The sequence below is a fragment of the Ornithodoros turicata genome, chromosome 1, assembly GCF_037126465.1.
Source record: "Ornithodoros turicata isolate Travis chromosome 1, ASM3712646v1, whole genome shotgun sequence".
Lineage (NCBI taxonomy): Eukaryota > Metazoa > Arthropoda > Arachnida > Ixodida > Argasidae > Ornithodoros > Ornithodoros turicata.
In genome coordinates this window covers 232,741,390-232,765,676 of record NC_088201.1, presented here as the reverse complement: position 1 = coordinate 232,765,676, position 24,287 = coordinate 232,741,390, and the positions used below count along the sequence as shown (strand labels likewise).

At 44.9% G+C, this 24,287-nt stretch overlaps 1 protein-coding gene across 1 annotated transcript; it reads left to right on the top strand.

Annotated features, from left to right (window-relative positions):
- The first annotated feature begins 1,041 nt into the window (after positions 1–1,041).
- Positions 1,042–2,473, top strand: LOC135396140 (uncharacterized). Its single transcript, XM_064627178.1, has 2 exons — positions 1,042–1,053; positions 1,898–2,473. The coding sequence occupies exons 1-2, from the start codon at positions 1,042–1,044 to the stop codon at positions 2,471–2,473; spliced, it is 588 nt and encodes a 195-aa protein (XP_064483248.1).
- Positions 2,474–24,287: the final 21,814 nt, after the last annotated feature.

The following is a 24,287-nucleotide window of genomic DNA, read 5'->3' as shown; positions in this document are numbered from 1 at the left end:
TTTTTTTTTCGTTGACAACAATACTGATCAATCTGAGATTTTGTACATGCAAAATGGAATTAAACATTAGTCAGGTGAAGGCAGAAGGATAACACTTTCTTCATTATGAAACATATCTCTATTATTCTGTACTATTCCCAGACACCCCTTTGATTATTGAACAGCGATCGCTTTCCTGCAACAGAACCAATCACATGTCACTGCTACCTGCTGAGTGTCCAGTGTTTATATCTTATACGTTTACATTACTAATAACTTTTCGTTCCTTTCTAATAATTTTAAAGTCTGTTTAATGCATTTAATATATTTAATCGGATGGTCGTTTCTAGCATAATTCTACGAGAAATACATTTCGTTCTTAATTACGCTGTCTGTGATATTTCTTTCGCTGCCTATTGTGATATTTTTACTGTCGTCCGCAATGAGCACACAACGGAACATGAATGAAAATTATAAATTGATTTGAATTGAAAAGACGAAAACAACAACAACTTTATTTTAATGAAGATGATTGGACAGTTTCATCGCGAAAAAAAAAAAATGCGTGTTCGGCGCTCGAAAATCAATCTTACGGTGCTCGTTCGGGCCATGAGGAACCCAATGAAACAATCTCAAACAATTTCTTAATGAACCACGTCACTTCCGCTGCACACATCCATACCTGCTATCAACGCCCCACTGCGCGTTCCTCCTCAATAACGAACTCAGCGAATGACCAATGAGACGGCCACACAAGTGCGTGGTTACATCATGAGGAAGTCTAGCGCCCGCTATAGATAAACAGGCGGCAGGAAAAAAAATCTTAAAACAAAGCAGCGACCGCGATTTGTATCTCTAGTAGAATGCAAAAGCGCAGGATTAAAGTTCGTTTTTTCCCGCGGGGCAAATAAACGGACTTCCTGAAAAGGATGCAGTGCACTGATACAGCGAAACCTACTCTCGTTTTCCCTTTCCTTCGTTTCGTTGCTATATAAGCCCGAAGAGTGCGCTATGAGAGCCAGCATTGTTGCCAACAGCTCTAAGTCTCACAGCTTCTAAAACATGAACGCTTTCGTAAGTATTACGTGCAACGGAGCTTTTCTTCACAACGGATGTTTTGTTGTTATAAAATATAGATATATATATATATATATATATTCGGGAGCCATATTTAGCTGTTGCGGTTATTGTACGGCACGCCTTTTCTTTTCTCTTTTACAAGCAGGTGTACGACATGGTACAATGTATAATACCTGTCGAGTTGTCGTCCTGCCGAAAGTTGACAGAATGAGTGACTCAACGTACTAGGAAGCTACATTGAGGGTATTTGTTGTTGCCGCCTGTTAGTCAGGATAACTCCGGTAGCCGTACATTCGTTTCGTATTTTGCACGGTTGAAGAAAGCACGTTCAATATCCTGTCTCATATATGTTCTTCTGAATGACATTTTAAAATTTATAGAGATATCATAGTTGTATCATTGTTTGGCGTTACTTTTGGAGACCACGCGGAGTGTGCAGTGACAAAGGTTAAACGAAAAACTATCCGTGCTTTAGCAATACGCATCGCCAAGTAATCAAGCTGTCACACCCGTCGACGCTCCGTCACTTTCTAATGTATGGTAGCTGAAAATATACACTGTGAGGGCTATATGCGTACATATTAGTAGAAATAACATATTTGTGTGAACCTGCGGGGGAATTTTGCGAAACGCATGTAACCATGTAGAGGTATATGTTGGTATCCCGAGAAAAATCACCGAAAACGTTATTCTGCTATTCCTCTATCGCCGACCTCTTTATGCAATTACTCTTCGCCCACGCACTTGTAAAGGTACCAAGACGAAAAATGACAGCCACGATACCATCTATGAACTGTGCCCTGCTACAAGACGTCCGTTGTGCTTTCTTTCAACGCAGGTTGTTGTACTCGCAGCCCTCGTGGCTTGCGTTCACGCTGGAGGCTACGGCGGTGGCTACGGCGGTGGCCACGGTCATGGATACGTCGGACCCGCCAAGGTAACCGCCGGACACGTGGGAGCCGGCCACCCTGTGAAGAAGCCCGTTGCCACCCTGGTCGTCGTGAAGCAGCCAGTCGTAAAGCAACACTTCGTCACCAAGCCTGTCGTCAACTACGTCAAGGCCCCAGTCACTTCCGTCAGTCACCGCGTCGCTCCAGTTGTAGAGTACCACGGTGCCGGTGGCCTTAACGCTGGCGCTGGACTCGCCGCTGGGGCTGCCCTAGGCACTGAAGCCGCCCTGCGCGCCGGAACCACTGGATTCGGTCTTGGCGGATTCGGCGGTGGTCTCGGAGGCGGATTCGGCGGTGGTCTCGGAGGTGGATACGGAGGTGGCTACGGAGGCGGCTACGGCGGCGGCTACGGAGGCGGCTACGGAGGTGGCTACGGAGGTGGCTACGGTCTGAAGGGTGGTTTCGGTGGCGGCTACGGTCTTTCCGGAGGCTATGGCGGTCTTGGCTATGGCAAGGGATGGTAGAGGAGTGTAAAGCGAGGAATGTGAAGATAGTCATCATCGCCATCTGTAAATTCCCGGCACATTTCGTCAGTTGTAGTGACGACGAGAAAGAATGTAAATGTGTATGTATGGACGTCATTAAAATCGGAAGGGAAAAATTTGTCTTGTTTTCCTCTCATAAGATCCCTATTCCTTCAGAGTTATTAAGCACACGGTATGTACAACGCGGTTCTTGGTGTGTTGCAGAACGTTTCCTACCCGGAAGTTATTTGTGAAGAAGACTTTCTGCATCACTTGGTAGCTCGAGCACCTGCATAAAGTAGTTCGGTTCGAGACCAGTGGATAATGCGAGCAGTTTGGTGGTATAATACAATTGCCTACACCTTGCAAGGAAGAACGGTTGAACGTTAAATAATCAAGAGACGGGATGCAATGATTTCATCGCGCAATTTTAGTCCATCTTTGGGGTGGGATGTAAAATTATGTGTGCACTCCGGCAAGTGTGTTGCATGACTATGACGCGATATCATAGGATTGCGATCTATGATGACCATGATCACAGTAGCCTAAAAGGAAAAGGAGAAACGTAAAACAGGTACCTGCACGAATTACCGCTTTTGTGATAACGTTATCACAACCTACATAGTAATAAAGATCGAAAATACATCCGTAAAAGTAAATGTAGAATGTGTGTGTATGCGGATACAGTCGTGCATCTTCTGTGGGTGATAATTGAGATCACAGCACGGTCGTACTACAAGCACGACAGAACGTGTAGTCGTACATAGTTTTATTTTTAACTCTGGCATCAATGCAGCTTCTTGTCTCTGTTCGTGGCTACATTGCAGCTAACGTTTCTTTCAATGTAAGGAGAAGGCTTGAAGACAAGAGACACGAAGTGAGAATCTGGAGAAGTGTCTAGTTAAACTTCTTTCCGATGCGTAGAGAGTGCTGCGTGTGGAATAAATGTTGCATTTTGCTTGTTCGAAAACAAAATTAAAAACAAAACACGACTTCGTCCATTTGTGTGCCGTCTTCGTATAATAAGGAGTTTTAGCATGTCGTTTGTGCCCGGATCAAACAACCGGATTATGCCGATTCGAAAACCGAATGCTGGGAAGCGAACTACACAGACTTTTAGCAAATCGGCCAAATTCAAACGTATTCCAGACAGATTTGAGTAGCAACTGAACCGTCGTGGATATTGGCATAGTTTCTTGTAGCATATATGACGTACCACAGTGTACTTCCAGACTTTTTTTCCCTTTGCCGAAGGCTGTAGTTTACGCGAACTACGACTTTCACCGTGTTGTCAATGTGCTGTCAAGCAGACGCCGGTACAGTTGGGAGTGTCGATCTCACGTTGCTGAATCAGGATGATGCAGCAGGCAGTTTTACTTTCAAAAGAGTCAATCACCCATGTGCGAGCCACTCTCGACAGTTAGACAAAACAGGGACCGACACAGGGACGACCACTTTGCATAGCTGTCGTGCACCTTGCATGTACACAAACTTGCTCACACGGACTACATGTTATGACGCCACAACTGGTCGCTGATGTGTGTGAAACGCTCTAATGAATACGTCGTTACATCTAACAAACTTACCGCAGAGGATATACATTGTCGGCAGGGCCGGCGATAGGGGTAGGCGAGTATGGCAACCGCCTTGGGCACCGCGCTTCCGCGCTTGCATAGGCCCAAAGAGACAAACGAAACAAGGCCACATGAGTAGAAAGTCTCGCTTCAGCGCTTCAACAATTACCTTAAGCCAAACATAATTACAAACATACCAATTACCAAATATCACCGTTTTTGTTCAAGAGCGTTGAGAAACGACAGACCGCATGTACACTCTAAGAAAAAAAGGAGTACTTTTACTCCTTTTGGGGAGTAATTGCATTGCCACAAAAAATAGTCCCTTTCGGGAGTAAACGCACGGGAGTAAATGGATGTCACAGAGTGAAGACCGCATTTCACGCGCTGTTGTAAGAGTCCCAGGTACATAATTGGTGCGCAAGCATGAATATACTTTGAAACAAACCGTCAACCGTGATATATCGAGTGATATAAAATCTTGCCCCATACTAGGGCACAGTTTGCGAAGAAAGATGCGATAACTGTTTCTTACTCTGTGTGGCTGGAAAATTGCTACGTTGTGTGAGTTATACAGCCTTATGTCGTTCAAATTGACCAAGCGCACATATTTACGTAGACTTTTGCATTCAGGAGACCATTCGCGAAGTTTAGTGACAATTTGCAGTCCTGGGGAGTAAACGTCGGGACTAAATGTTGGGTTAGGGGACTAAAATGGGGAGTCATTGCAGACTAGGGGAGTAGAAGCTGCAATTACTCCCCGTTTTACTCCTTTTTTCTTAGAGTGTACCTCCACCAACAAGATGTATAGGAAGATTCTATATAGCGGACTTTGCGCTCCTGCAATAGATTAACCCTACCCCTGCCTGTGACCGCACAGATGCAGCCATCCGCAACCGTGGCAAGCGTTAATTGACCAGTTTCTCTCCCTTAATCACGGCGGAGCTGCTCAGTTTCCGCAAAGTCACGTACCATAACAGACGCCGTACAGGGCGGGTAGGGGTCGACGGTCAGGGAAGTAAGCGAGGCAAAGAAACAAGATCTATATACATTGTATTGCGCACGCAAGACCCTTACGGGTGCGTGTGTGATTGAGCAATGCTATCGGTACGAACAACGTTAATGTTGCAGATCATATCTTATCTCTGAGATAACATAACGTCCCGTTCCAGCTAGGCAACGACGCATAGGAGCACGTCTAACGCGCGTCTAACGTATTGAAGGCCACAGAAAGCGCAAGGGCAACGGCTAGAAGAAAAGTTGGGAGAGTGCGTAATGTGTGAGGGGGGGGGGGGGCGAATGAGTTATACGGAAGCGTTGCCTCCCTACCAAAGTCGCAGTCGAAGTCGAAGAGCTGCCATGCTCGATATAGTCACAGCCCTACAAGACGTGAACGTCACCCCGGCTCGGCATCACTTGTTCTCAATCCAATCAAAGCCGTGAACGCTCCAATCCAATCCGATCCAAGCCGTGAATGATCGACACGGTCACGGCCCTGCAAGACGTGAACGCCACCCCGGCTCGGCATCCCTTGTTCCCAATCCAATCCAAGCCGTGAATGCTCGATAGGATCACGGCCCTGCAAGACGTGAACGCCACCCTGCCTCGGCATTCCTTGCACCCAATCCAATCGAAGCCGGTGTTTTCTTTGGTCTCCGAAAGCGAAGTGCGTTTTTTTTTCTGGGCTATCATCGTGGAAGCCTGGATTGATTTGTATGCTGTAAAGAATGGGGTATTCTACCTTGTATGGGTATTCTTGTAGAAGATACCCGACGGCATCATCGCGGCCCAGTTGGCTCGAGGTGGCACCAGTGATGCGAAGTTATCCATGCTATCAATAGTCGTATCAGAATCGAACTACCGATAGTAAGAAAAATATCGATAATCGGCTATCGGCAAAAATATCGATGAGCAGATAAAAAAGAAAAAAGAAAAAGAAACACTCTTACAAGTTTTATAATACAACTGGCAGCAGCGTCCCTCCGACGCTGACCTTCAGGTTCCCACCCCGCTCAAACCAACCGCAAGGTCGCGTGATACCCTCTGCACTGTATTGAGCGGCATCGCGGTCTCATGACTGCGTACGATTTTGTGATGAGCATCTTCTTTCGCTGCTTGCGGTGCATCATTCAATAGTATCACACGTTATTGCGTTTTCGTTGTCACGGTACTAGTGCGGAAACGATGACGGGAACGAAAGCATCGATAGTGAGAACCAAATCTAGTTATCGATAGTAAACAAAAACGAAAGAACAGTAGCATCGATAGTTAATCATCGTAAAGCTACCGATATTTTTTCAACGCTATCTACTCGTCTATCTACCCACCTCTTATCTAAGTACTTTTGATCGTCAATTTATCGATAGATGACACTCTTCGCAATGTTGTTTTCTAGTCGCTACGTGAGTGTTCTATAGGAATTGGCGCTTTTGCATTGTGATAGCGGACTAAATATATCGCAAGGAATATAGCCGGGATTTACGATGAGGACAGGAATCCGAGGAGGATCACACGCAGTTAACCGTTACCTTCATGCTTATCTGCGTATACCAACGAGAATCAGGCGCATTCATGTCATGAAATCACGAAGCACTATAACCTGTATCACTTACCCACAACGCTCTCCCTTACGTTCTAATGCAACATGCGTCGATATCATCTCTGTTAGTATTTCAGCTTTTTGACATATTTTTCTTAAAACTCGCGGATGGCGTAAACACAGTCTCTCATACAAGGGCACATAGGCGCCGACTGCGGGGGGGGGGGGGGGGCCTCGCCCCCCCGGAACATGAATTAGGGGAGGCGCCGCCTCCCCCGGGAAGTCCCGCTAAGAGACTGACACCAACCTTTGGGGTTCGGCGCGCCCGGGTCAAAAGAGCGAAGAGGCACCAACCCCAAAAAATGCATATTGCAATTTGTAAAATATGTATCCGCCCACCATACTCATTATCACAGTAGAAGGTGAGGCGAAGAAACACAGAGGATGACACAACACATAGCCCGAATTTCGCCCAAAGCAATCAGATCAATGAAACGAAGCAGTCGTAAACGTACCAGCAGCTGCGAGGTGTACCGGTAGTATCTTCGGAACGCATACCCGTTGGGAGCGGGTTCAACTCCCGCTGTTCCATTTCATTGACCATGTTCACTATATTGCGCGCATTTCGGGTCAAACACCGATGATTCAATGCATTTTGTTCCTTTTGCACTCAGTTTTCGAAGGCGCAATGCCTTCAGTTGTGCACATGTTCACTGTTTACGTTATCTCTGTTTTTTTTATCTTTTTTTGTTGTCTTGTTTTTTTTTTTTCTGTTCTTCCTTCTTCTTATTTCTATACGAGTTCTGCATACATCATAGGATCCCACCAGAGTGTGTTATTTTTCAGCTTTAGTTTTGTGTTCTTCATTTTTCTTTTCCTTTTCTTTCCTTCTTTTTGTTTTCTTTTGCTTTCTTCTTTTCTTTCCCCTTTTTTGTCTTCCCCTTTCACTTTTTTTTGAATAACAAGCCGAGATCCATCTGCCTTACCTCTCCTTTCATTGTTTTCTTAATAAACATATCCCCCCTCCCCCTCGCCAGAGTAGTACTTACTTCGCGGTGCGCCCTTGCCCCCCCCCCCCCCCCCCCGTTCCCGGGAAAATGAAAACTCTCCGCCTCTGCAAGGGCACACCAGGCACGTTCATACAAAATAAATGTGTTTCGCGCTGAGGATTTTCCTTGGGTTTTCCGAAATCTTCCCAAGCGAATGTCGGCACACTTCCCTCCTGAAGTCGGCCCAGGACGCATTTGTCCACATCTGTACGCCGCTCATAGTTCCAGTTGCTTCGCGGCGCTCACACGGAATTAAAAAAAAAGTTGTTCGTGAGCGCCTCCAAAAATAAAAGGGCTGCCCACCGAATTCACAAGTTATCTCCACGGCTGTTGGCGCAATTTTTTTTCGTCAGGAAGCAAACAGGAAGTACTTCCGCTCGCTCGAATTATGCAGTCAAAACCAGTACGTTCTTTTCACCGTTTTGGAATAGGGCTCGTTTGCGATGAAAATAAAAAGAAAGTGCGAGATCATTTTAATTTTTCCTCCATTCGAGGAAGTGGACGTGACGCTGTGTTTTCTTTCCATCTGATAAGGAATCCGATTTTGTAATCTTTTCTGCCACCACCGCGTTGGTTCGTTTGTAAGCCTTTCCCACACATCTTGTTTCCCACCTCCGCGGTGTCACCTTCCTATTTCCGTAGTGACATCATTCCCTACTTGCGATTAACAATTGCGGTCGGGAGGCGAAAATGAAATGCACGTATTTTTCTTCGACGACACTGCCTGGTCAGATTGTAAAAGTGTAATAACTGCGCGAGAAGCAGTAGTGCGTATACATTGTATGCATGTGTGTATAGATATAGATAGAGATATTGGTAGATGTATAGATATATAGTGTGTATACATGTATAGATATATAGTGTGTATACATGTATAGAGTTGTTAGATATGGCACATATTTTTTAAATTATCTTTTTGTTGTTATTTAATTCTTTTCAGGGTGATACATGATTATTAGCTGTGTGCATTATTTCTGGTATAACAGCAAGTCGAAGTTATGTCACGCCTATGTCGTGCGTGCCCCCCGTTGTGTAATGACCCTTGTGGTCCCTCAACGTATAACCAAAATAGAAGCGACTCGAACGGAATTGACCTGATTTTTTTGTTTGAGCTTTCCTGTTGCTGTTTATTTTTATTTATTTTATTTTTATTTTACTACACTTGATTATGAATAGGGTTGTTCGTTTTCGGGTTAAACCCGATTTTTCACGATTGTTCCGCGCCCCACCGAACAAGTTTTCAAGAATCCGGATAAAACCCGATATCTACCCGAAATCCTTGCGATCCTTCAACTTGGGGTCGTAGGTAAGCTGACGGGAAAAGTGAATCATTAATGTCAGAGTAAAGGTGGTTCTTTTCTCCTCTCTCTTGAATCCCCGTGGAAGGCCGGTTGTCGGTGATGATGACGGTTGAGTTGCAGGTACTCGACAGCAGACGATATTCAATAGTTGGTCACAGGTTCATTTACAGCAATAGATTTTAAGTGGACAAAATTTACATCATATGGCAAAGTCACTCCGAGCCTCCGAGCAGGTCCGTTTGTTACGGAGTCCGCAGGCCAAGTCCCTCTATCTTCTAAAACTCCCCCGCTCCCTGCGTCGTGTTTCTTCCGCCCGATGCCCCCCCTTTCACGCGTCTCATGTTACGCCTCGGCAAAATAGAGCAAAACAAAACACCCCTCGCACAACAGTTAGCCCGGCTGACCAAACGTCTTCGACCCCACAATTTATGACCTCCTGTCGTCCGCTATACGGACACGTGCGAAGCACTCCTCACAGAAACCCTGTCCTCTGTGTTTTGGCGCCAGAATCTGGTGACTGTTTCCCAGGTCCCCCAAACTCACCTCGGAAAAGCGTGCAACGAAGAAGGCCGCCACTAGATACCCCACTGTTGCCGTTCCGGATCACTTCAGCGCGCTAAGTTTAGCGGCAAAATGTTTTTGTTGTTTCTGCGAATGAATCTAGCCTTTATATGTCCAAATAAAACGCGTATAACAACTTTCTCTGTCATGTTTCACTTTTTGGTCCCGTTTTTAAACGTGTTGAGCGATCGGAAGGATCTAGTGCACTGCTGCGTGCATCACATAGCGTACCTGTTGTACCAGGCGCCGCAGGCGCTGCAGTCGTGCATTTCTCCTTCGGCGACTTGGCCTGGCTTGGATTGTGCTTCAACTGGATCTTTAGCGCGCTACAATCCACGCAAGCCAACGTCTGGAAACAATGGGGTATCTAAGGGCGGCCTCCGGCATTGCACGCATCGGGATACGAACAAATACATAGGAAAATGGCGACCTTGGGGGACCTGCTGTTTCCAGACCACATGTGTGGGAGGAACGACGGCAAATCCTCAAAGTGGCCAGCCGTTTTCTGCGAAAGCGCGGGAAGAAGTAAAACCGCAAAATAACGAGCCCTTCTGTCGCACAGCAAGTTTACACTTTACAGTCAGCAACCTATTTGTACTCATTTTATAATCCCCTCTTGCAGGAGAAAAAAAGACAAACTTTTATGGAGCTCAGGCATGTGTTTGCATACCACGTTCATTCACTGCCCCAGTTCCGAGCGGGAATATAAAGATCATTGTTTCTCGTCCCAGTGTCACAGCAGTGGCTTGTTTCATATTATGCCTTTGGGTTCACCTGAAAATTTCCCGATGACATATCAGACAGAGATGGAAGTGCCCGGTTTCTCCCCGAGTTCTCTTAAGTAAATAGCACCCGATTTTTACCCCCCGAATTTGAAAAATTATAAAACCCGAAAACGAAGAAGCCTAATTACGAAAGGTCAGCCGTGTCATTTGGAACCTTTTGAATTTGAATTTCGATAGCATTTAGTAACTTTTGGATTTGAATTTTGAAATTTGGTTGCTAATAAACTTCTACTCGTCATAAACGTCATCATGCCCTTGGTAGACAGACTGAAACCGAAACACATTTGAACGTGGCGCTGTCGAACACTATGACGTCATTTGTTTACAAACGGGTTGAGGTCTATTAGGTAAGTTTCGAATGAACATTTGAACTTCTGAATTGAGCTTTTTTAAATACTTCAACAAAAATGTAATCATCGTAATAATTTTTATTGAAATTTCGTGTTAGCGCCGCGAAGCAACTGCAGCTATGAGGGGCGTAGGAAGGAATGGGGAACAGGGGGGGGGGGGTTAGTATGCGTCGCGGGCCGACTTCAAGGGGAAACTGTTCTGACATTCGCCTGGGAGGTTTCTCGAAACAAAACAAAACAAAACAAAAAAGCGAAATCCTCAGTCGGTGTTGCGATTCGAACCAGCATTACTGCGGAGGACGATCACCGCTATACTGCGCGCGAGCTGGTCACAGTAAAATTACACAATAATTTCTTATAACAGTAGTCCTGTTTGTAATGTGATATATACTAATTTCTCATTAGGATATGGCGATATTTCGATTTATTTTGATTTCGGTAATACTGCATCCTTTGTCGACGGAGACATGTGGTCGACACAATACGTACAGGTCTCGACAAAAGTTTACGGAACACGCGAGCGGTGTATTTTCTCCTCGGTACGACAGCCTAGCGGCAAGCGGAAGCTGGCGAAATCAGGCCAGTTCACTGCCTCAGAGGGGTGGACGACTGCGCTCTTAGCGATGAGCATCTTCTTTCGCTGCTTGCGGTGCATCATTCATACCCCAAGCAGCACAATGTACTGGAAGTCGAGTGGAATAGGGGTAGATGGTGTGTGTCTTATCAATGTTCTTTAGTTTCACGAATCTTTTCAAGGCCGTCCACCTACCCGTCCACCCCTATTGCACTCAACTTTCAGTACATTGTGCTGCTTGGGCAGCTTTGTTATGGACGACGCGTGACGAGCTGATAAACAATTGACGCTGACATTGATAACTGATTGATTGATAAACAACTGACGTGAGTCACGAGTTGTTGACGAGCACAACAGTTAAATCCAACTCACTTCGCGGGCACATACAACAGTAATCATACCGAAACTACCGCTGTGTGTCGCTAAGAGCGCAGTCGTCCACCCCTCTGAGGCAGTGAACTGGCCTGATTTCGCCAGCTTCCGCTTGTCGCTAGGGTGTCGTACCGAGGAGAAAACACACCGCTCGCGTTTTCCGTAAACTTTTGTCGGGACCTGTACAGACATACAGGATGTTTATTTATTTATTTTTTTCTTTTAGAGGATTTCTATTTAAAAAAAAACTACGATAACTGCACAGATGTCATTTTTACAATTAACTTATTCGGCCGGGAGGGCATCCTCTCGAAGAAAATATGCAACTACAAGATGACTAATTACCTGAAATTCATTAATTAACTCTTTAACTAGAGAATTTCGTGCAAAAGCGGTAATAGCTGAACGGGACACAATCCTGGTTGAAATCCACCCTATCTTCGAAAAAATCTAGAAACGAACCCGTGCCGTGAAATATACATAGCTGTATTTCGGTCTGCAAATAAGCCGAAACAGAAAAAAAGCTCACACTGAGGACCGCATCGTCTTCGCTGAGGGAAGCTTATTTGGGCTGGAAAGCGGTTTTATCTGGTCAGCAGATCGGCACCTACTTCGGTCATAGCCGTCGCATCAAATCACGTGACCGGCTGACGTAAATTGAGCGCCGCGGTTTCGTATATAAAAATTCGGTGATGGATATTTTAACACTTCTGCGTGTTTTAGCATTTTTTTAAATGTAGAAAATCTGGAATGTTTTCCACTCGGATAGTCTGACGTTCTCCTATCTGGCTTTTGTGTGAGATCTCTCAGTTAGAGAGTTAATTAATTAATATTAGGTAATTAGTCATCTCGTAGTTGCATACTTTTTGTAGGGGATGTGCGCCTTGCCATATGACTGAACCGCAAGAGCGATTGGATTGGATTGGAAATGAAAGAAAAATATGGACATGTTAGTCCACACTCAATCAGGACTCGTGGAAATTGACGTTCTGAGGCTGGAACACATAGAAAGGACAAATACATCGAAAGTCTAGGACAATACATACAAAGTCACAGGAGAGGCGTGTTAGCTTAGCTCAAATGGAAAGAGCTCTGGACCGGTAATCCAGAAGATGTGGGTTCGAGTCCTACAGCTGGGTCAACCTTTTCAGTAACTTCCTTGTTTCATCAGTCAGGACTGCTACTCCAAAACGGGTTTCTGGGTACAAAAACGACATCTATGCTATTCTCATAGCTTTTTTATTGAAAAATATATGTAGGATCAGAATAAATACACCTTCTATAGAAGCATGTATAACAACACACCCATAATTTCGACTACAACATAATGATAATATCAACAACAATGACACCAACGCAGTTTATAACTACATTTGTCGTTAATTTTCGAACCACTTTCTCACAATGACTGACATTGCGAAAGTCCTTGGCACTGTTTTCGGTTTGCGAAAACCAGACGCTTGCACGTAGATATTCTCTCTTGAATTGAATATTTAATCGAATATTATATTGAATTAAGATTTTTCTGTGGATGTGCGTTCTCGCATCTTCGAAACTACTGGTTATCAGCGCACGTTTCATCGCATGCTTGAGGACGTCTACCCCTGCCACACGGGCACTCTTCAATGAAAATTGAAACCAATCGTCATTGAACACGTTCGTGGCGCCACCTAGGGTGTAACGTGTCAGCAGTTCAGGCAGCGTTGGACCCAATGCTTTGGCGAAGTTGACACGTTACACGCTTGGTGACGCCACGCGCGTGTTCAATGACGATTGGTTTCAATGATCATTGAAAGCTGCCCGTGTATTATACTCCCATGTTTGCGCTCGAAGTCACATCATCTGGCCACATCGTCTACACATTACGCCACCCTCATCATCTTACATTTGTTTTTACTTCATCTGTGTGATATATTTTGATTGAGGAATACCCAGCCGACCTTCGGTCAGGCTGACCTTTCCGAAATAAACGTATACACCCCCCCCCCTCAGCATGCCCTCGAAGTACAAGGCGTCGTTTGCACTATTGCTACTCAGATAACGTCTTTAATTTTCATGTTGCGTGTCACCGCCGCGAAACAACTGTAGCTATGCTATGAACAGGGGAGAGGACGTGAAGAGATGACAACGGGAAGGAATGGGCAGAGACAGGAGTTAGTATGCGTCCAGGGCTGACTTCAGGGAGAACGGGGCCGACATCTGTGTTGAAAGTCTCAGAGAGCACAGTCGGTGTTAGGGACGCGAACCCACCACCTCCAAGTCTTCAGCGTAACTTTGGTGTCACTATCAGTCACGGAACGGGTGTACTAACACGACCGTGTTGATGGTTTGATCATGATTCATGAAGTACGGTTCACACAGCTGCCTTTCGTTGCGTGCAGACACCTGAGCGCGTATACGAGTGGCATAACCAACCAGGTGGACTATTGATTAATTTTATTTAATTCACATACGAGTGGGCACAGGTAATGAGTGTCATTCACGAAGCGTCGTGGCGCAAAGCTTGAAGTCCACATTTGAGTCGGGCGTGACACACGCTGCTGTTCGTCTGAGTGTTATTGTACCCCTGTTACATTGGCAGTCTTCAATAATAATTGACATCAATTGCCATTGAACATGCACGTAGTGCATATCTGTGGGAGTCTGTGCCTTTGCGCAGAACGCATGTAACTATCTAGAGGTATATAGAGAACAAACAAGGACGGAAAACGTTTCTTATACACCTGTCAAGCGGGTAGCCTTAATTACCATTAGCATGCAAGTAGCGCCATCTAGCGTGTAACGTACCAATCTGTCAGGCAACATTGGAAAGTTAATACCTTGCACGCTTGGCGGCGCTAGCCTTACGTTCAATGGTCGTTGGTTTCAATCTTCATTGAAGATGGTACGTGTAACAGGTGTATTAAAGTGTTGAAGTGTATTTAATCCTGCATCCTTGTTTCTTACAACCTCCATGCAATCCACGTTCACAGCGGTCATGTTGAAACTGATAACACACAGAAGAGGAGATGAAGGACTGCCTCAACACGCATGTGTGCGTTGAAGGCGGCGATTGGTTAGCCCGTGCGGCTCGGTGCGTGCTCCTTGCGTTCTGCTGCGGAAGGTCTCACACGCGTCTGTTGGCCCAGTAGCCAACGCTTGCCCGCGTTCGCACGCAATGAAACGAAGTAGGGCGAATCATGGTTTAATAGAGACCATTAGAGTATCGTACGCTATCAACTTTGCGTACGTAAGGGATAGCTTTGGTGTTTCCGCGCACTGCACTAAGCTCTCTCTGTTTCCGTTATGAGCATGCGCAGAAGTATCACTGCTATCCCTTTCGTACGCAAAGGTGATTGTGTATACGATGTATTAAAACTCTCTAATGTTATTTAAAAAAAAAACGTGCTTGAAATTGCGCTATTACTCGAAGCCATGCGACTTCCGCGTTCGCACCGTTCCACCTTCATGCTATGCAGTTGTCTAGTTCAGTATAAAAGTGCCCTATTCACGTATAATCCGTTACACAGCTCTGCTCAAGCGCGTAGGACAGCGGATACTTGAGGTAGTTCATACATAGTAATTTCGATCAGGATGGCAAGTGACTGGTATGAGGCGTAAATACAGAAACAAATGAGCACAACACAAGCGTTGATGAACAATTGTAATATGGCAGCCCTCGTAAAAGTGAGACAGCTGCTACCACATTGGTTTTTTTTTTTAAATATGAGATTGTAAAAAAAAATCGAAAAGCCTCATATGTCATGTTCAGACTATGCGTAAACGCTTGACTTGTCGATGAGCGAAACGTAGACGCTGGCATCACACGTTCACTGTGCGTTCTTTTTATTTGTGTTTCGCCTCTGGTATTGAACCTGATATATGATGCTTTTTATTTTTATTTTTTACAAATTTCCTCTGGCACTGTCTGGCTTTGACGACGACTGTCATACTTCAATTGTTCATGTTCCTATGCACCTGAACGCTTGTGTTGTGTTCATCTGTTCCTGTGTTTCCGCCTGAGAACATTTACTTTCCATCCTGGCCGAAATTAACTGTTATTTCTCGGCTGAACCGGAAGCGAACTAAATAAATTTTGTTTACCGGTTCGAAGAACGGTTCAGAAACATTGCAAATGCGTATCTATATCTATGCGTATCTTTGACCTTCGCTGTTTTTCTTTCTTTTTGATATGATTAACACCTGAGTGCACAGCTTCTTTATGGCTACGCTGTCTGTGATGAATACCAACGCAAGTTGGCGTGTTTTTCGTACTCGATGTTGTTTTCTCCGCAGTGAAGAAAAGAGAAAACAGTTGAGAGCATTAAACAGTTTAATTTGCGAAAAACGAGACTTTCGTGCAGCAGGCAGCATTTCTTCAGGTTTGAGGACCTGCTACAGGTGGTCAAGAATATATCAAACCCAAGTCGCAAAAGAGTAGAGGGCGAGGGTTGAGAAGAATGTAAATTCTTCTACATTCTAACATTCTTACATTCTAAAATGTAAAGAATGTAAAATAAATGTAAATGTATTCTTGACCACTTTTAGCGGGTCCTCAAACCTCAAGAAGTGCTGCCTACTGCACGAAAGTCTTTTTTTTTTTCGCAAATTAAGCTGTTTAACGCTCGCAACCGTTTTCTCTTTACTTGTAGATCGTTTTCGCCGGAAACTTGCACATTGTTTTTTTGTTTTTTTTTTCACGTTCTACGATGTCTCCGCAGAGAGGACAGTCGCGAGATATTATGCTGCTCTCGTGTCTAAATTACTCATGCGTTCGCCAGTAAGCACTGTCTAATTGTTTCATTATCGCATTTTCTACGCGACTTAATGCCCAAAACAGTGGCGGCTATGATCATGTCGAGGCCGCCCTACATTCCTTCTCTTATATTTCATTTCATTTCATTTCATTTAGTTTATTTATTTCGTTCATACGTAACATGAACGCCGAGTGTCCGGCAAAAAGCAGCCTAGCTACTTGACTAAGGCCGGGCACCCGGTTGCAGTGCAGCAGTTGCAATAAACTAAGAAAGAAAAACATATAAGGAACATAATGTTGTACACATCAGGTCATCCATAATACATTGGCGTCAACAACTTCAAAAACAGAGACTAAACGAAACAGGTCATGAAGGGCAACAAGTAACAACCAGTAACGATCGACTTGAGCGTGCCATTGATTTATACATTGGGTTCAGTACATAATATGCGTGCCATTATGTCCCCCCCCCCCAAAGCTATAAATTATCAGTGAGAAGAAAAATAAACTTGTTCGTTGCATTATTACACGAATTGCTAAGCCAGCAAACTGTTTACATTGTACGTACATTTTCAACGAGTATATTTCATACAACAAACTGGTTTTGAACCGGTTAATCTTCACACGAACCGGTTTTAACCACTACAACCTGGAGCTCAATCGGAACCGAACCTTTGGGCGTGTTAGTAGCGGCCTCAGACTCTGTGGCCTTAGTTGTCAGTTCGCCATAAAAACCCGAATCATCATCATCGTCATCTTCATCATCGGCGGCGGCGGCGACCCTGACCGCAGGAAGCGCGCTCCTTTATAGCAAACGGTGTTAGTCCTCTTCCGGAGCGTGGCCCTCTCGATGAATTCTCACGCTCCATCTTGCAGGTCGGAGCACAGGGTTTGCCATCCAATGTATTGCTCCATAGACAAAACGCGTGCTCTGCGAACGCAATGCACTCTGGACGGGTCATTGTCACACGTCACAGCAAACGTCACCGCACACGTGACCTTAAAAGACGGCCCCTCCCTTGATCGGCGGCGAAAACGTTTGTAAACACCGCGTCTGCTCTTTCTGTGCGCCGTGTTGGACGTTTTTCGATCCCGGTAATTATTTTTATCCGATAATATCGGAGTAAAACGCGCAGTTTTGCATGCAAGGGCTGGTAGTGTTGACCACTTCGAAAAATGTGATGACGACAGTGCGTTGAGACACACTGAGCCGATGTGATTTACTTAGACTAAGGAGAAATGGGACATCATGTCGCGGAAGAATCACCGTATATTTTATGCTGGTAAAATACGTTCATCTCTTAGCTTTATGCCAACGGAAATATGTCGGCAAGCGCTAAAACGACATGTAAACAAAGTCACATGACCTCAAAATGACGTTGCCTATGACGTGCGACCACGACAAGACGGCGGCTCTGCGAGAAGCACCCGCTTGAGGGTCGGTACAACAATGGCAGGTTTCTGTCACTCCTGTGGGTCGGAGCGCGTAAGAGCTGCTCTTCCTCCGTCTTGCATGGAGGAAGGGGAAGCTGGAGCATTGCTGGAGTGTTTGCTGGAAAGCAAATGAACCGCATTGGAAACTTCGTCGGGGGGCGTATACAGCGCTCGTCGCTCTGAGAGACCGTTTAGTAGAGTCAGCGGAGTAGGAGGGCCAGAGAACATCGAGCGGCCTTGGGTAGAGCAGCTACTGAACGTCCCTTTCTGCCTGAACCCGAAGATGAACTGAACCGATAAAACTTTCGGTGAGACGCTCTGGTTGAAATATCCTCCGTCGAATATTTTTATGCGAGTCGAAAGCAAAACCGTGCGGCATCAGCGCATAACCTTCGTTGATAAGATAAGTTGATAAGTATTTTTTTCAAAATATGGACCTTCGTTGTCGTCGGCTTATCCGGGGCGCTAAGTGGTTGAGGTGGTTGAGGCTGTGGTGGCGGCGACGGAACTGCTTCGCGGTAGTCGGCGACGCTCAGGCGGGCAACGTCACGACTAACGCCCAGGGGCAATGTGCGTCCTGGGCCGACTTCTAAGGTAACTGTGCCGACGTTTATCTTAAAGTGTCTGAGGAAAACCCAGGGAAAACACTCAGACAGCACTGCCGGCGTCTAATTTCGAACCCGGTTCACCAAAGTGGTCGATCTGGCCAGCATATCAGCACTTGCTCCAATCATCTCCATGGTACCAAAGCACGTGACCCTCTGACGTGCAATAAGTGCAGTCCTCAGTGCGCTTCTGATGCTTGCGGTTCCAGTTTCGATTTATTTTCACAACAAAATTCAGCGATCGACATTTCATGTGCTGGTTTCAGGATATCTTTTAAGAAATAGAAATTATTTCAACTAGGGTTCTCTTTGATTTTGTTATCTCACTTTTGCGTGAAGACGCCTTATTACGGAGTCAATTAATGAATTTGAGGTAATTAATCATGTAGTAGTAACTTCGAGAGAATTTCTGCCTGGTTGTATCGCTCACCTGCAAAATGGGATCTATGCTATTTTATAATAAAAAATGTAAATACTAAAAAAGACACCTGTATAATTCAATAGAATTCGGAATAAGTCTCATACTCACCGTTTTCATCATTACCGAGTTTTAGTACATCAGATCGACTCGACGAAAACGATACGACGAATGAAGTGATCAAATCCAAGCTAAGCAATGTGATGTCACCCACCCGCTTCAAAGAAACACGGCGATTGGCTTGTCATGTTTCCAGAACTGTTATCGTGAACTTCCGATGTACTCAAACTCGCTACGGTAAGTACGCATCACTTGGGAACAAACAAAATTACATCGGGCTTGGCTGATCTCTTTATGGGTTCTTTTTGCTCGATACAGTTTGCGTTAGACTGCCCCGGGAGGATCGATTTGTAATGTTCCGGGTGCCGAAGCAAAGCGGGGTCGCCAGTAACTTCGTGACGCGGCAGAAGTTGCTTAATTGCATTGTCTGTCGTTTGATAAGTAAGGGTTGATTGATTGATTGATTTTTCTCGGAGAGGCATGTGACATACTGCACGCCAGTGCGTGGACCGGATTAGTACCCCTGTCACAGGGGCAAATTTAGTGTCATTTTCACTAAAGTGCACTCGTCCCAAGCGAATGTCACTTTCACTACGTGGCTCCTGAAGTAAGTGTTACTGAACTGTGATGCCGATGACGATAGTTGACAATTGGCAAGATTTCTTTGCGTGCGCCGCAATAGACGAGTTCAGAAAATCCCAGAGTGCAAAGCGACGCTTTGAACTGTGGGAGTTTACTAATACGAAAGAAACGGGTGACCTCCAAACTGTTCCGATTTCTCCCCTACCAGTCCATTGTCCACGACGTGTCAAGATCAGCGAAAGCGAAATGTGAAGGATTCTTCTTCGTTCCCCCGCTCAGCAAGCGCCCAGGATGCAATGCGTGCGCAAAGAGCACTGGGATTTTCTGAACTCGTCTATCATGTGATAAGGATGTTTTTCTTTGATTTAGAAACACTTCTCGTATGTCTTCTTCCAATGTTAAAACAAAATTGGCCTCAAATATGTGCCCCAAAAAATATGGCCACGGCCATATAGCAAGTCTGTGAAGTTTCCACAGGCTGTGAACGAGAGAAATTACGTTTTATTTCGGCACACTGTTACACTGTACTTACTTAAATCAAGTAAGCACGCTCTTGAAAATACTGGTTTAAAAAAATATTGTGATTGCCAGGGCCCTTTGCTAATCCGCAATATTTTTACCTGCAGTTCAAAGCCTGCTGCCGAGGCTATGCGCCCGATCCGCCGAAGTGAAGTGAAGGAAGTTTGAGGAACCCCCTAAATCGGCAGTACACTTTCTGCGGAGTGTCACTAAAAGATACCGTGGGACGGCACACGAATGACACTAAGGGCAAGTGACATTAAATCAGATCGTGAGACAGGGGTATGACACAAACTTCCCGATCACGGTTGTGATCATGATTATTATCACTTAAGCTCCGAAGCCCCCTAAAAACCCGAATTTCTAACGCTGCGATAATTACCGAACGTGCCCAATCATTCATGCATGCGCTCGGTAGCAGAGGAAGAAATTATAATTTCGTTATTACGATGCATGCAGACTCCGTTTGTGTGGAGCGTACTTGGCAAATGAGAACAACAAAAAACAAAAAAACAAAACAAAAAACTTAAAAAAAAAAAGAAAAAGCAAGACCTGAAGAAGAAGCATGAAGGGCGTCAAAAACCAGTTTTAAGGCACGGTGAGCCTTCGTGCAAAGAAGAAGCTTGTCACTCATTAAAATTGTTTTGTCGTACTTCATTCTTTATCTTATTTTTTTTCACTTTAGTTCTTGGCGTTTCAATACCTTGCACTGGGGGATTCAGCTGTATTACTTTATTCCACACTCGTATTACTCAGCACATCAATAAAATTGAACGAAAACCTTAATTTTGTTTTTCGTTCCGGAGCAGAACTGAAAAATAATAGAGCGTTCTGGTTCAAGTGGACAGTTACGGCATCAGGAACTCGCAGTTACGTTCCCAAAAGCAGCGTGACGTATTAGTGTGTACTTACGTCGCCGTTGGCTGCTTACGTAGAGTTGTCAGTTTTGTTTTAACAATCTTAAGATGGACTACGACCGACAACTCAAGACCACCTCGTGTCAACTCTGCCACTTTCAAGTTTCCAGGTGGCGTTCCTCGTGAGCATTTCCTGAACCTCTCTTAAAATCTCGAATCGAATGGTAGCACACGCCCCGCTGGTTTTAGACTTCCATTTCCTTTTCTTTTTCTTCTTTTTTTTCAGAAACCTCCAAATTCGGCACATTCTTTTCAGAATCGAAGTTTCTTTTCCTATACGCTGTGCAAGTGTGTCTCTGCGCATGAGAGGAGGCATTGAGAGGGAAGAGGGAGGGCGCCGCCGTAGCCAATGGGGCTTTCCGAGTGGAGTAACCGGGAGAGGAGATATGCGCAGAACGCTGGGTTAGTTGCAGAGCGTGTTTTGATTCCGTGCTAGCGCCGCGAAGCAACTGTTGCTATGAGCGGCGTACAGATGAGGACAGATGGAGAGAGGACAGGAGGAAGGAGTGGGGGACAGTGGGGGGTTAGTATGCGTCCTGGGCTGACTTCAGGGGGAACTGTGCCGACGTTTGTCTTAAAGTGTCTGAGGAAAACCCAGGGAAAACCTCAGACAGCACAGCCGGTGACAGGATTCGAACCCGGGTTCCCTCCCATTCCTCAGCACGAGCTTGACTACCACCAATGAACGTTGGTCAGAACCGAAGTGATGTCTCGGAAAATGATATGAGTGCATAAGGCTACGAAGGAAAAATCCCCGCTCACAAATCTTTGTGGTATTTACGTTCAACATTATGAAACTCAGTGATTTATACAGCCCCCCCCCCCTACAACCCCCAATACCCCCGCAAAATCTTCAGGAGACACCTTAAAATTTTGTGAGATCGTGCAATATTTCGTCAAAAGCATGTAAGAAACACATTCCCTTGCGGAGCCCAACACCCCCAAGGACGAAATTCTGGGTAAACCACTGATGAAAGTCGCCGATACAACGAAGACAAACAAACTGACAAAAGCCCGCTTCAATTGTCACCACGTGCACAGGGAGGTCCGATACCGGTCCAAAGGGAGTATCATAGATGGCGCTCGCGTGTGCTGACAGCAGAGCCAGCAACAGTATTAATCGTTATTGATTTCTTCCGCAGCTGAACCGTTATCCTCTAACCGGTACGAAAACCGGAAGGAAAAACGTTTTGGTTCGGCACCCTGGTTTCAAATATATTATCGACACTGTGTACCACTCCCGTGGCCGAGATGATCTTCTGGGAACAAGGCACTGACCCGGGTGTTTTTCCTGCGCAGTGTTTTTCCTGCAGAGCGCACGGTAAAGAAACGAAAACACTAAGATACGTTATACAGTAAGTTGAAAGCATATTGGAGAAACGGGCCACTCATCACGAACGAAAGGGCTTGCGTTTTAGCTCACTGGAAGAGTGTTTACTGCCAACATTCCAAACATACAATAACACACGAGCAGGGGTTGTAAAACGAGTAATCGATAACGGAGTTCATAACTAACGGAGTTTATAAAAGTGAAAATTCTACGCTTTACGTTGCGATTGTTTACGCTAACAACCGATTCAATGAGGAAAAAGAAAAGAGAATGGTGAATTTTAGTGCAACGTACCCCATCACCTTTCCGTACGTAAGGGATAGCGTAGGTGGTTCTGCACATGCGCAAAACAAAAAGAGAGCTCCGCGCATTGAGCAGAACACCGACGCTATTCATTACGTACGCAAACGCGATAGCGTACGATACTCGAAAATTCACTAATAAATTTGGGTTCTGCGTCACGAGAAAGTTACGGTCATATGTGACGCTCGACGGCGGTGGCTCCCTAAGTTCATTTGGTCACGTGTGCGTTCTTTCAGGTGTGCTAAAGCATTTCAGCAGAAGCGTTCAGGATCGTCAGACTGCGTTTGCAGTATGCTGAAATTGTGCAAATGTCAGAGGAAGGGCGCATAAACAAGGCACGAAATCACAAAAAGTTGGAAGGCTTTCACTCAAAATTTAATAGAGTTTAAAAAAGAGCTTCGCAAGATTTTTTTTCGCCAGCGATGGTAGCCAATAATTAGACGTGGACTACAGATTACAGGAAAGCTAACACAAACTAATTTATTGAATGGGTAATTTAACACATAGATTATAAAAGAACGGTCGACGTTTCGACAGTGGCATATATATATATATATTTGTAAGTCAAACGTCGCCTTGCCAGTACTGGCCAGCTGTGTTTCGGCCTTCTTGGGCCTCATCAGCAGTACGCAGGCAGGCAACGTTTGAACGATTGGCATCAGAAGGTCACGTAACACGTGATTCCTGCCACCAGGGTGAGCTAACTCACAACTCAAAGCCCAGTGCAATGGCAGTGACGTATACTAGGAAAAAAAAAATTCCCGGACCTCTTTGGCTGCACGTATAGCATATGTTTGTAAGTCAAACGTCGCCATGCCAGTACTGTATATATATATATATATATATATATATATAACAAATAGGGTAATATACCAGACGGCTACGAAGTTGAATAAAAGTGAAATAATAAGACTTGGACTACAGATTACAGGAACGTTAACAAAAGCTAATTTATTTAATGGGCAATTTGACACATATATTAAAAAAAGAATGGTCGACGTTTCGACAGTGGCACTGTCTTCGTCAGGACAAATCCGTTCACTGTAATCTGTAGTCCAAGTCTTATTATTTCATTTATATATATATATATATATATATATATATATAAGCAGGAAAAATCAGAAGACGACAAAGAGCTTACAGAGCTCTTCCTGCTTATTTCATTCTCGTGGTCAACCGCCCTCCTAAGCTTCTAATCTATATATATATATATATATATATATATACATATATACCGTATATATATTCCATTCGATAGTTGTGTAACGCCCCACAGAGAGTATCACCAACATTATAGAGGGAGCAGTACAATGCTACTCAAATTTAATATGACGCGAACGTAATACATTGCGTAATTTCGCGCTCCGCGCCGACACACTTACGCGAGCCATCATGCGCATCGTGGAGCGCGTATTACCCGCGTTAATCCGTTCGCGTAACTCTCATATCTCACCCCCCATCGGTGCTTACATAGAGTCATTTCTGCATTCCAACGAAAATGAAACGAGACGGTTGAAAAAAAAAAGAAAGAAAGAAAGAACTGACCCGCGGCGTCCGCATACTCTTAATCCGTCCGCACTTCCTACAGCGTTCGATTGGTCAGTGCGATAAGGTACCCTCCACTCCCACTGTGTTTTTCCTCGTTCAAATACAGTATAAAAGCTGGGCGCAGTGCACTTTCTCAGCACAAGATCCTTGAAAAGGTCTAGAATCACCTCAAAGGAAGAATGAACGCATTTGTGAGTATTGAAAGTTGTGTGTACGAGCATTCAACGCGTACTCGCACTGGCGTCTGAAAAAACTTCC